This window comes from Protomyctophum parallelum (genome assembly GCF_964188405.1).
Source record: "Protomyctophum parallelum genome assembly, chromosome: 10".
NCBI classification, from domain to species: Eukaryota; Metazoa; Chordata; class Actinopteri; order Myctophiformes; family Myctophidae; genus Protomyctophum; species Protomyctophum parallelum.
In genome coordinates, this window is record NC_139704.1 from 19,373,796 (window position 1) to 19,387,810 (window position 14,015).

The 14,015-nt window shown below is 41.7% G+C and overlaps 1 protein-coding gene across 8 annotated transcripts in view; it reads left to right on the forward strand.

The window, feature by feature from the left end:
• Positions 1-13,351, forward strand: part of golga4 (golgin A4) — a 37,724-nt gene extending 24,373 nt beyond the window's left edge. For 5 of the 8 annotated variants that reach the window (XM_083774847.1, XM_083774850.1, XM_083774853.1 and 2 more), the window contains 7 exons: positions 932-1,018; positions 2,368-2,388; positions 2,999-3,067; positions 3,803-3,878; positions 8,537-8,634; positions 10,794-10,880; positions 11,246-13,351. In XM_083774847.1, coding sequence (XP_083630973.1) covers positions 932-1,018; positions 2,368-2,388; positions 2,999-3,067; positions 3,803-3,878; positions 8,537-8,634; positions 10,794-10,880; positions 11,246-11,260 — 453 coding nt within the window. In that variant the 3' untranslated portion in view covers positions 11,261-13,351. The remainder of the gene's footprint in view (positions 1-931; positions 1,019-2,367; positions 2,389-2,998; positions 3,068-3,802; positions 3,879-8,536; positions 8,635-10,793; positions 10,881-11,245) is intronic. The other 3 variants (XM_083774849.1, XM_083774851.1, XR_014569847.1) reach the window with 2 other exon arrangements.
• The last annotated feature ends 664 nt before the right edge of the window (positions 13,352-14,015 follow it).

Sequence of the window (14,015 nt, forward strand, 5' to 3'; positions counted from 1 at the left end):
GTTTGGAACGATGTTAAATGTATTCCACCTAAAGTGAAATATTTCAATCCATTTTTATTTCTTGATGATTACGGCTCAAGAACATTTTAAATCCAGTATCTCAAAATATTATGGCCAATCCAAAAAAGTTTTTATAATACAAAAATGTCCAAGTATGCTTATTTATGCACTGAATACTTTGTCGGGCTCCTTTTACACAAATCACTGCAGCAGTTCAGTGTGGCATGGTGGTGATCAGCCTGTGGCACTGCTGAGGTATTATGGAATCCCAGGTTGCTTTGATAGCGACCTTCAGCTCGTCTACATTCTCTTGACAATACAATATCCCATCAATTATCTAGTCTAGGGTACAGCTCAGGTGAGTTGGCTGGTCAATCAAGCACAGTAATATCAAGTTTTGGCATTGTGGCACTGGGCAGGTGCCAAGTCCTTCTAGAAAAGCAAATCAGCATATCCATAAAGCTTGTCAGCAAACGGAAGCACAAAGTGCTCAAAAATTTTCCTGGTAGATAGCTGTGTTGCTGGACTTGATCAAATATGATGACTTGATAAAACACACATACAGATTACAGAATGTATATAAAAAATATATAAAAGTCTCCTCCCCCTCCAGGAAGAGAGATTCATGTCACTCCTCAAAGAGACGTTATCAGTACACAGCCTCCACCTACCTTCAGTTACAGTTTACCACACATTGTATTTATCATGAACTCTTACTGTATGACTGGCATTTCAAACCTGACCACAGCAATAATTAAACACTCATCCCAAGAAAAATAAGCCAGACTTCCTTTCTTCACCGTCTCCAAACATAAATTAAAGTTGGGACATCTGAAACATGGTAATAGCTTGACTAGCATAGCTAAGCTGTGATGCTGAGATGAGACATTTACAGTAGGAAATGATTCACCCTTTGTTCTTCTATTTTCAGAGTCGAGAGACGGAAATGGGAGATAGAGTATGGCAGGTTCAGAAAGAACTGGAGGATTTGCAAGCAAGGGCCCATGGTGATTCTGAGGTAGTCCTTTTTTTCATCAATGCCATATTTACTCTATTCTGGGTCTCAATAATGACTGACATATTTGTACTTTGACTCCTATCAAATATAAATACTGTAGCTGTGACTGTGGTAAACGTTTCCTATATAGCCATCAAGTTGATATATATTTTGTTGAAGCCAAGACCTATTTGCCTCAAAAATGGTCACATGTAGATGAAATTTCAGTTGTGTGAACTTCTTGAACTCTCCTCACAGAAGGTTAGTTTTTGAACAGCGGAAGTCTGATCGAAGCATTACAGAGTCTGGAAAGCCAACCAAATGCAGAGGTGTTATTTCACTATGGCCCGAGGTCCTTCTAAGAGCCTTCATTATGTGGGAGTTCAAATCAAGTTGAACCGATTTGAATGTTGATATCCACTGTCCCTTTTGTCCTAATTCATAATTGAAGGATTCCGTCTAAGAGCTGCAAGACAGCTTGCTGACATGCTTTGCTCTGATCAGGCGTTTGCTTCAGTAATGTGGCAGGTCTCCAAAGCACGCCGGATACTATGAAGCTTATTTGAATCAGCCTGGAATGTTCTCCCTACAAAACCGGGAGTTTTTGAGGCAACAGTCAGCCTCGACCCCTGTTACCAATTACGATCGTAAGAGGTGATCCTGACTGCTGGATTTATACTAAAGGGAAAAGCGCTCATACTGCCACAGAGACAGATAGGAGAAAACACACTGGGGAAACATTTGAGCCATGTGTTGTGTGGTGCAGTGAGACCTTGTGCCGAGTCTTCCACCTTCAAGCACATGAGCGTAGATGCACACAAAATACAAAGAAAGAAACACACAGATCTTTTGTGCCTTTTCCTTCACTGCATTTTTCTTGGGTGATGTAATAACTTTATGGGGGGATTGTATGGGTTTATGCTCAGGGAGGCCGTTCCTTGCTCAGGGCCTCACAGGCCATACTTCATTGTAGACAGTGGGTTATTCTGTCTCACTGTTGTTCAGTATCCTCTGGAGGAAAGGTAGAAGACCAATGCTGTCCAGAATTCTCTGCATACACATACAAAAAAGCCAGACATTTGCTACTGTACCATTCTATCAATGAGTAATTGGATTCCACATGAAATGGTGTCTCGGTAATTTATTTTACTTAAAAAGATTAATGTATAATAAGCATTGCTCAGAGAATTTTGCCTTTTAGATGAAAATGTTTTTGATCATCCTATTGCAAATGTCATTACACGGGTGGGTGCATTTCACTACAAAGTTTACAAACATTTTAAACTGCAGATATTTAACAACTCCTAAATTGACTTTAGCCATGCTTAGCTAGTGCCAGTCTATTAACTTCTTTCTTTCTTTTTTTCCAGTTGGGCTTAGAAGAACTGCAGGTGAGATTGTTGTTTATCCTTGTATTGTGTTTACCCTTTCGTGTTGACAATAATTTACAGTAACTCGCAGGGAATGTAAACAAAAGTTTGTTAGTGTAAATACCCCATGTTATTGTTCTCGTGCTCCCTGTGCGTGCCCATTACATAGATCAGTGGTCCTTGAGGGGGTTCCAGGTGGTCCCCAGCTAAATGATGGAGAGCTGGTACCCGAATGGACTCATAGATGTTTAACTCTATAATTTAACTCTTGAGAGGGTCAAATGACTACAGATGACTACAGAGATCATGTGGACCGATTTGCGTGAGATTTGCATGAAATCTGTGCGACTAATTTAAACAAAGCCGTTGTGGACAGAGGTTTGGTTGGCATCCAGGCAGTGTGTGTGCAAAGTTTGGTATCAACCGGGTTAACGGGGCCAGAGATTAGCTGGTAACGGACAGACGGATGAACGGACACACGGACGGACAGAGTGCAAAACATACTTTCTCCCCATGCCTTCGGCCTGGTGGAGACGATAATGGGCCTTCCCTTGATAAAAAAAGATTGAAAAAAGTACCCACTGGAATAGATGGATATGTTGAGCCTCGGCTTTCACACTCTCTGTCACAGGCTCAACTCGCTGAGAAGACGATGCTACTGAGCGAGGCCATACTGAAGGAGCAGCAGTTTGTTGACAGGGTGAGCCTTCACAGTAAATGCATCCCTGATAGTGTGCCAGTGGAACCACTGGTCCATTTGGTTCCATTTGTACTGTACATTCACATACACCCATTGGCCAAGTCACCCTCACAGGTCCATTTGGCTATTCATTCTATAGTATACACTTTCTGACTAAAATAACTCTCAGGATTTTACACAGTGTTCCCCTCTGTGTTTCTCTCTGCTTGGGGACAAAATGGACGTGGTCTTTACAGCAAATCCCTCACACTGTATTCTTCCCAGGACTCCGTTGCCCCTCGGCCATCGGAGCTACTGCTTTTCCTAATAATCGAGTTAATTACATAGCACATCTGTTTACATTTGGTCTAACCTTATAAACAATCCGTGTGCCCCCCCCCCGGCCATCCCACTGTTATTCACACACACACACACACACACACACACACACACACACACACACACACACACACACGTGTGTCATTATCACAAACATCCCCCACGGATGACCAGGAAACTGCACTGTTCATATTATCCCACACACATTAGGTTAATGCACTGAATAAAACCACTAGAGGTTGTTGGTTCTTAACCACTTAGCACTAGCACACCCTGCTCTTGGGGGGGGAAATATTCACCGGAAATAGCCGATCTACAAGTTAACTTGTAGACCAAGTACAGAGCCAACTCGGGTCTGTTTTACCAAGTAGAGATGGTTCATATGGCTTGAACATTTTGTATTGTTCTCCCCGACAGATCCACTCACTTGAGGACAAGATGAGGTGTGTCCACAAAAACTCTGTTGTAACTCACCTGGGGAGCTCATTCAAAGGTAATGTAAACACTTTAAATGACATCATTCTACATGTTCAGATATAGCCCTTTACTCCTATCCAGAAAGACTTTCAAAGTGTGAGATGAGAGTAAGAATGAAGCCTAGTCAACAAAAGACGAGGTGAATGGAGTACAATGATGAATTGAAAATGGAGGACCCTTATGTAAACAAGTATTTTTCTGGGTTTAATCCTCTTAGCAGTTTTTGTATTGACCTGTACTTTCCTTGAACTGTACCCATTCTGCAAGCTGTTAATAAAATCAATCGATGAAAAACAATTTAGTCCTACAAAGTAACTAGGGTAACACAACATCTGTTCTCTAAATAACGTTCTGAACCTTTGTGGTCAAGCAAAACAAATCTAAATAATAATACAAATCACAGACATACATAACGAGTGTATACAGTAAGTCGCATAGTATAACTAGCATCTGTCAAAACAATAGGCAGCAGCAGGGGGATACAAGGAATGAGCAGTGCTACACTGCTAGGGGTGACATAGAGTCTGAAGAGGTGAGTTTTCAGACTGCAACGGATAATGGGGAGTGAGTCTGCAGTCCTGACTCCGAGGGGGAGGTCATTGCACAATTTAATTTCCGTTTCAGGAAAAGAATGATGTACCCATATAGACGATGCATTATTCATATTGCATTGTGAGTGAATGTAGCTCTCTCTCTCATGCACGCGCGCGCACACACACACACACACACACACACACACACACACACACACACACACACACACACACACACACAGTTGTAGGTTCATGATGTCTACATACTTACAGTATCATTAGTAGACACATATTATTCTTGGAATGAATAATGTGTGAAATATAGTTAAATCAATTGGTAATAAATCAGTTTGTTATAGCTTCACTATTACTAATTGATTTAACCATCTATTCTGCTGAACTAACTAATCTCAATTTTACAGGACATTATGCCAAACATAATTGTTAGTCTAATTAATAGTCACATAATTGTAGTGTACATGCATAAATGCCTGTATAATGCAGGGTACTTATCAATCATTGTCATCGAGGAGACATATTTTTTAATCTAAACCAAAACAAATTGATTTAGTACTCCGGATTTAAACATTGGGGGAATAATCTTTGGTGCGTGTGAGCTATAGTTTGACATTTATGTCCCCTCCAGCCCAGCTGGCCTGCAGGCTATGGGAACACAATGCTCTAACGCGCTGCCATCAATCTACCTAGTCTGTGGCGCACGCACTACTGAACATGGATCAAAGATATGGGACGGGCGATTCGGAAATACAGGACAGCGTGCAGGGGGGGGGCACTTAGGCGAATCCTACAGCTACAGACCTTCCCTGCTGGCATAATAAAGAGAATCTGCTGTCAGAAGAGGGGGGGTGGGGGTCCAGTGAAAAGTCATCCCTGGACTTAATGGCTTTTGCAGATCGAGCTCTTTTCGTTTCCCACACCAGACCCCTCAGCGCACACATTTTTCCCTTCTCTCCTAAATCTTCACCATTGCCTTTCAAATCACGGCTAAGACACATATACCTCTATAGGCGCCTCTGTCTTCCCTTAAGTTCTGGTCTCACCAAAACGTGTGGCCTTTAAACCTCTTCACTGCGACTCAATTTAGCCTCTCATGAGCACCTCAACCCGTCTTGCTTAATTCTCCCAACTGCAATAAAAATCTGTCTCCAGGTAGAGCTGACCGATGAGAACCCCCCCCCCCCCCCCCCTCCTGGGTGGTGATGTCGACTCAGCCGTGGGGGGAGGGGGGGGGGGCAAGGGGGAGGGGGGGGGGGGGCAAGCTGGGGTCAGGAGGACAGAGGCGCGTGGATTTATTGAGCGCCCGTTTCTCCACGCCTGGTGATCAAAGCCTTGTTTGGACTCTCTCACCTCTACCTATCTCCATTCCCTCATCAGTGTGTCTGCAGACAGACACCCAGGGCCATTTGGCATAATCTCAATGACTTCCAGAGAAGCCATATTGAGTAGTGTCTTGCGTAGTACAGTGATTCGCAAACCTTTTTGCCATTTGGACCCCCCTATTCTTGGGGGTACATTGCCCCCAAAATTGCTGATCTACAAGCTCAGCTCATGATGCTGGTTGAGCACATACATTTCTTTCTGGCCAAGATATTTGGTGTAGAACGAAAGCAGAACAAGTACAGAGCGAACTCCGGCCTCTTTCACTAAGTATAGATGGTTATAAGATGGCATTATTTCTGTTGACTTGCTCTGTGTCTCAGAGGAGGGCTGTGGAGAGTTCAGAAACCTGTCTATCAATGACAATTTGGTCAAACTCATTAGTTTTCTTTTTTGTCAACTATTTCAGCATGCTACCTTTCCAGTAAAAGGGAGGCTGTAGTAGTTTCTATTGGCTTTGAATCTCCATTGATGAGGTCATTGGTTGGCAGGTTTCTGAACTGTCCACAACCCACCAATGAGACGCAGAGTAATTGTGCCATCTTATAATGAGCATGAATGAGGGCTAATTGTATGAGGATAATGTTGAAAGTGCTCCTTTAATTTCAAGGACCCCCAGTTTGGTATGCATTATGCCACAGATACCCATTTGATATAAGATTTTCTATCTCTGGGACCCCAATCTACACTGTGAAATCCTCATTGTTATTTCAACTGAGTGTGTACAAATGGACCCTTAAAATGGTGGGTCACGGGTCCATTTGGGGGGCAGGGGGGGTCTGTATACTACATTGACAATATGTGATGGGAAGCGTAAAGTGGTAGAATCATTGGCATATGTATTCCCAGCACTGTGCTACTTGCTAGTTACTAGTTTTCCATTCATAGTTTATTTTGGGTTAATGGTATAAATTAGCCGGAGGCAACGCGTTAAAGACTTTGCTTGTTAGTTCTGTAGGTTCAGTATTGGGGTGCTCATGCTGAGCTGCGCCATTCTTTCCTGCATTTGTGGCTGGCACTTAATTTGAACCCAGGCCTGTGCTGAAAGTGTTTGGTTGCTAATGGGAACATGGTGCATGGTTTGCAAGATAGCAACAAGTGCCAGAATTGAGCTGGAACACGAGAGCATTCTGGAAGTTAGCTGTCCTTTTTATTTGGAGAAGAAATTACATTAATTAAATTTGCATTCACACACTGAATTTCTTAGATCTCCTTTCTGGTTCTCGTCCCGTTTCCATTTGGTCGAGGGAGCTGTGTAAGTGTGCACTCTGTAAGCACTATGTTGTGTGTCACTACAGTGTCTTCCCAAATCATTATAAATGATGTGTGAAATTATAATGTGAAAGGACATTGGGGTAGTGAGTGACAGAACAGGCTAAGAATGCCTGCCACCCGCAAGACATTTTGCAAGTACATTGTTGTGTGTGTGGTCATTATGTGTGCTGCAACGAGCTCATCTAATAATAACATTATTACACACTGTTTAATACTGTGAAATTACTTTGGGTTCTTCTTACCAGTGTTGCAGAATGTCTCATAGCATGACCGACCTTTTGTTTGTTTTTTATTTATTGAGCACTGTAAAGCCACCCCCTCGGGATGAATACTAATATTGCAGCATAACATGTATACATACATACAGTAAAATAAAAGATTCAAGTTTAAAACCTATGGATAAAGGAATGCCATAGTTAACACAAGTTCTAAGTAACAAACGATAAGGCACATTTAACAGACTAAGAGGAGAAGTCCAGACATGATGTACCCATATCAACAAAAACAAACGAATACAAACAAACGAGGTGATCTAGGGGAACGCTTTCCTGAACAGATGAGTTTTCAGAACTGACTTTGCTACAATCATTCACATTGACATGCCGCATTCCTGTACATCAGTGGTTTTCAACCCCTTTCATATCAAGGCCCATTATTTATTCTGCCTTTGAGTCTCGGACCACCATTTGATGACATTTAGCCTCTCAGACCTAAAAGATTTTGTCCACAATTCCATGCTGATGTGGTACTATAGAGGGTATGCGTGTGACATCATCATCAAACCAGGAATTTATGCGGGAACGCCTACTGAGTGCCAAAAAATTACTTTCTAGCATTGACAGCTCATACAAAGACAAAAGTCCAATATGATTGCATTAAACGACGTTAAACAACATTAAACTCACTTTGCCACTCACTATGCCACTCGATTTGCCATTCACTTCATGAATTGCATTTTTATGGCGCTTTTCTATGCACTACGTGCCTACTCAAAGCACTTACAATGGTTCATTCATTCATACATTGGGAGGTGAAGCCAGCGTCCTCACTTCCCACCCCCAATCCAACCCTTGATGCCGAGTGTCAAGCAGGGAGGCACTGGGTCCCATTTTTAGAGTCTTTGGTATGACCCGGCCGGGGATCGAACCCCAACCTCCCAGTCTCAGGGCGGACACTCTAACCACAAGGCCACTGAGCTGGTGTAGACTTCTTGTAAATTAGGTGATGCAGATGTTTAACAATAATTCAACTCTTGAGAGCATAAAATGAAACCAAATGACCCCTTTTCATTTTACACTCTCAAGAGTTAAAGATCTATAAGGGTCCATTTGGTTTTCCAACTTTCCATCATTTAGCTGGGGACCACCAGGAATAACTTCAAGGACCACTGGTGGTCCCCAGACCACTGGTTGAAAACCACTGCTGTACATACCAGATTCACTTTATTTGTGTTCTTTTTGTCTTTAAGACCCTGGATACCACTATGCCGATGCTCTCTCAGAACCCACTGAGTTTGAGTACCTGAGGAAAGTGTTGTTTGAATACATGATGGGACGGGAAACAAAGGTAACTTGATTTGTACACGGTTGATTGATTGATTGATAGAATAGTTTATTAGTCAGAAATGTAAATGGCACAAGATACAGTCAACATAGCATATATTATAATAACACAATAATACATCTCATCAACAAATGCAAAAAACTATTGGGTCTATTTATGTCAGTGCCTTACCCCTCATACATACATTTATTTGCCTTTCTTTTTCTTTTTTTTAACATTATTGAATAGTTCAAATAGACGATCTACAAGCTCACAACACTTCGATGTAGATCGGCTATTTTAAAATGTTTCTTTCAAAATAGTAAAAAAGGCAAAGAAGTTTAAGGGCCGATTCATACTCCTATTTTAGAGCCGAATAAAAGTCGGTTCGGCTCTGAGGAGCCTACAATGTGACGTCATTTGAGGTTCAGGGGGGCGGGTACTGTCCTAAAGTCGGCTCTTCGGTGCTACTGAAAGCTTCTGACGAGCCGAAAATCATTTCGGCACTACAGCGCAGTAAAATAGAGTATGAATCGGCCCTAAGGATCCCCTTTAAGGGGATGACAAAAGCAGTGACAAATATAGGGCCCTATATGTACAAAGGAGAAAATGGGAAAACGTTGGCACTGAATGACACCTCCTTTCTATGTGGCTTCCTGATAGATGGTGTTTCAGTCTAGTTTTGATAGAATCCAGTGATTTACATGTTTTAATGGATGTGTCGGCGCATTACACATTTTGGTGGCAGAGTTGTAGAAGGCAAATGTTCCCATATTTGTTCTATATGTTTAGTGCCAGATCATTGTCGCTCCCGCTAGTATTGTGGTTGTCACTCAAGGAGACGTAGTTAGTCATGTAAGAATTAAAACCCACATTTTAAAATCCTGACCTAAACAGTATTCGACAAATTCATTCAAAGCCTATATAAATTGTGTGTGTGTATCCAAGCGATTTAGCTGATGGGGGAGAGTATGCGGAAATAAGAGGCCATCAACCAATTATGTCTGACTTATACTTTGTCATGCGAAGGTGCTGTGCGGCAAACATAGCCGATCTACAAGCTCACAATACGTACAGTAGCGATGTATTGTGAGCTTGTAGATCGACTAGTATTTGTTTTCGCTCCTTGCCCCCCTCCCCTCCTCCTTCTTCCCGTATTTTTTTCTATGTAAATCATGATACGATGGGAACTATGCACAAAAACAAATTTCACCCACTTTTTTTTTTACTTCTGTAAACCTGTGATGTGACATTCAGATTTTGATGACAAATTCGAGCATTCATTCAGAACAAGAACAAAAACCAGAAAAGGTTGAAATATGGTGATAGGTTTTCTGCCTGACAGCAATGCGGAATTTGGCCCTAGAATGGCATGCCCCAAAATAGCGACGCCAGGGTTTAAAGTGGTTAATTAGCCAACTTGTCTGCCACGTGAAACTCGAGCCCATTTTTAGAAGGTCATGAAAAAGTTGCGCCTTGTCCATCTTGCAGCACCCAATTAATGGCGTTGTCTGTAATTAACAGGGCTATCGACATGGTCCTAAAGCCAGCAGGACTTCCCCCTGGTCCCCAGCAAACTGTTAAGTCTTTATGGCATCGCGGCAGGCCTCCCTGGGCGGGGAGGAAGTCCTCCAGGCAGCCCACCAGCACATACATTTTACATGACGCAGACTTGCCCATTTTTTGAAGACTTGACCGGCCTTGTTTAGCGTTAGTCGAGCGGTTAGGTTCCCTAAACGGCAGCCCTGTTTCTGATTATCCCCGTATTTATGGGGAAACGCACGCAGCCTGGCAGATGGGCCTGGAGTTGATTATGGAGATAATGGGGTTTTTTGTCTTGTTGTTGGGTTTTAATTGTCTCCCAACGCGCTTGATTTGATTGGGTGGCGATGCGAGGGGCCAGAGGTTCACAGAGCATCTGTGCTTATTGGGAGCTGAATATTGAAAAGCCGAACAAGCAGCACTGGTTATCCACGTAAGCCCTATTTTATACTTAATCGTAAGATGGTGGTGTTCGGCAAAAATAGTCGATCGACAAACTCACAAGGAGACGCGTTACGATGAGCTTGACGTTTTTGTAATTGCTTATTATGACATGCCCAAAAAAATCATCAGCGCTTTATCCTTATTTAGAACATTAGTAGCTCATGTTTTCTTTTCTCTGTTTCTGACCTCTCCCACAGACAATGGCCAAAGTCATAACTTCCATGCTCAAGTTCCCACCAGACCAAGCACAGAAGGTTCTGGACAAAGAAGACACAAAGGCAGTTGTAAGCATCTCTTCTTTTTTTCTGATGGGTAAACAGACCAGATCCAGTAGATTCCTCTTAATTTGCCAAATTCTCACGCTCTTGAAAATAAAAAGTATATATAATATATTTCTATTGCAATAAGTACATGTAAAGAAAGTAGCCGTTTTCATTTGAGATCATTTCAACAGTATCCAGATACTTTAGGAAGGCTAGGGAAATAACAATTATTACTTTGCCCCGCATGAAAAAGTCAATCTCCGGTTCGAATGCTCCACAAATGTTACAGGATATGAAGGTCATTTAGTTGGTTCTGTATTGTAAAACACTGTCACAGTAGTAGTGTGTCAGTCTGAACTAAGCTCTATTTATCTTTATTTCCACAGCCCTGGTTACGATGAGTGTTTGAATGGGCCGCGCACTGGGAATACATGACTCCCATGGACTTGATCAAGCCCTTCTCCCGTCTGCATTTATTTTCATTGGCGTGTGTGCAGTCTTGTGTTCGGTTGTGTGTGGAGGTGTAGGTTGTGTGCGTGTTTGTGTGCTGTTGGAGCACTTCGGCAGTTTTCACCCTGAATTTTAACTACAGTATTGACCGACGGTAATAATGTGTAAAAACACTGTCCAATGTGTTAGAAAGTGTGCAGAATCCCCCTCTGAATAGATGCACACACATACAGTATTTGTCCGTTTCTCCATACTGACGTTTTTCCTCAGATTTATGAAGAACTGCGTGCGCCTGCTTCTCGTTATATATCATAGCGTGAAGGTGAGATCAGTGTGGGATTGTGAACACGTGAACGATGCTACTGTAGTTTGTCCACTCCCATATTTTCCCAGGTAAGAAAAAGATAAGTAACCCATCTGTGTCAGTGTTACCTCCATATATATTTTCAATAATCAATCAATAATTGACTGTGCAGTTTGTGAATTAATCTGCACAAATCACCATGTAGTGTTCAGTGGGGAATCTGCACTAAACAGACTTGTTGCTTGTTTGCATATGATTGTGTAGCGAGGGTCAACAGTACACTACTACACTTCATTTTGGCAAATGGTAAATCTTATAGATACTTAACGTCAGACTTCAATGCTCTATAATATAACAACAGCAAAAATTATTCACAAGAACGATGTTGGTGTAACGAAGAGGTCTTTTGACCCGGCCCCTACTTAACACCGTCCCTTCAACAGGCATTTCAGGGGTTCATGGTCAAAGGTGCTCCTGTTACTACTGCAGCTACAGGTTGGTTAAACCCTCCCTACCAAACACAGTCAGACTTGACTCACACACGCAGGTACTGTACATGTCTGTCAGCGCTTTCAAGCTGGGTGTCCCGAGAATCACCAAATATCACTACCATAATTGTCCCGGTTTTGCGTCACAATTGCTTGTTTTGAGTGATTTCTGTACATAGACATGTATCATGTTCTGTTCTGTTGAAATGTGCAATCACTGGGTGCATTGAGCACAAACTATAGTCGTCGCCCATTCCGATGAGAACACCCGGCGAAAATTCAAGAAAGTAATAAAAGCGAGTTGCACTGCGACGCATTGTGAGCTTGTAGGTCTATTCTCAATTTCACCATTATTCTTTTTTTTTTGGACTGAGACAGATTTTCTGAAAAACTTCTAATATTTACCACATATAGCAGCCAAAAGGGGTTCCTGCTCAGAATGGGTTAAGGGTCCCTGTTTGTGTTTTCATGGTCACCTTACTGTAGACACTGTTGGAAAGGCTCTGTAAGCAGGAGAGTTGCTTCAATTGACTAAATCAGTGGGTTTCAATTATTTTTTTTAATTTTCAATACCCTTTTATAACTCAGAGTGTACATTTGTACACACTCAGAGTTACAGACCTGTAAGGGTCCATTTGGAACCCCATCAACAAACCCTGAAAACCACTGGAACTACATTGACCATCAAATGCTTACACATGGAAAGACAAAATAAGGTTAAAGAAGTGGCGAAATTCTCCTTTAAATGTTTATGATCTCTGTATGGTATGTACTGTATGATAGTTTTTGGTGTGAGGGGAAATTAGAGAATAATAATTATTTTTAAGACTCTAGTTTTACTTTTAAGATTACGATTGTTAATTTATACATTTATGTTTTAGTCCAGGATAGACGGTTTCCTTTTTATTTTTGTCTACCGGTATTACAGAATGGCTCGTGCAATAAATTATATCCTGTATGTATTGATGCTGATGGTCAGTTGATTTTGTGTTCTGTCTGCATCACTTCCACTGTAACTGTAAAATGACCCTTTAAACTGTGCACTCGCACCATGATAAGATGCCTGCTTCTAGGACACAGCTTTTATACTTTATATTTTGTGGACACTGACAGGTAGATAAGCCCTGGAAAAAGAAAAAAAAAGAAAAACAAATGTAAATTGTACTATGAAAATTGACTTGTATAATAGAGCACAATATGACTGTTGCTATACATTTTCAGATAAACTAATTAAATCATATTTACAACTATTGGTTGTGTCTCATGCAGTGAGTTATCTGAACTGAATATCTTGTTTCTGTGTTCACCTTTTGAAGAATATTTTGTAAACTGCAGGTTTGCCGTCATCCCACAATGATAAAAACGGTCACATGGTTCTCAGTGTGGGGGTCCTGGACACCCCCCTGTGTCAGTGTTTCTCAAACCTTTGTGTCAAGGACCCAATTTCGATATTTTCCAGATTTCTTTTAGATGTAGCTGTTTTTGAATAGCCATGGTATTTAAATCGCCTTTCTAATTACTATAGTCAGGTCAAGACAATAAGGCCATATAAGGGGGCATGCCATCCCCCCTCGTTAGCAAAATGACCAAAAATGCATCCCCCTCTTGTAAATCTGCCCTCTCCAACCCTGCCCCCCCGTCAACCAAAATTATTCTGCACCCCCTGCTGCCCACCCTTATCAACACCCCCCCCCCCCCCCCCCCCCTTCTGTTGAAGTTGAACAGATCACCTACTGTCTTGGTTTAAGTACATAAACAGTAAAGGAATTCTGGACCAAATTTAATGACAGACCATATCAGGCTTACAGTAGATTGTGAGTTTTTTTAAAGAATCATCCAATGGGGCTCCTTGAAATGCCAGGGGTTGAACCACTGATAACCTATACAATTCAATGTTTAATTCAAATGGCTTTA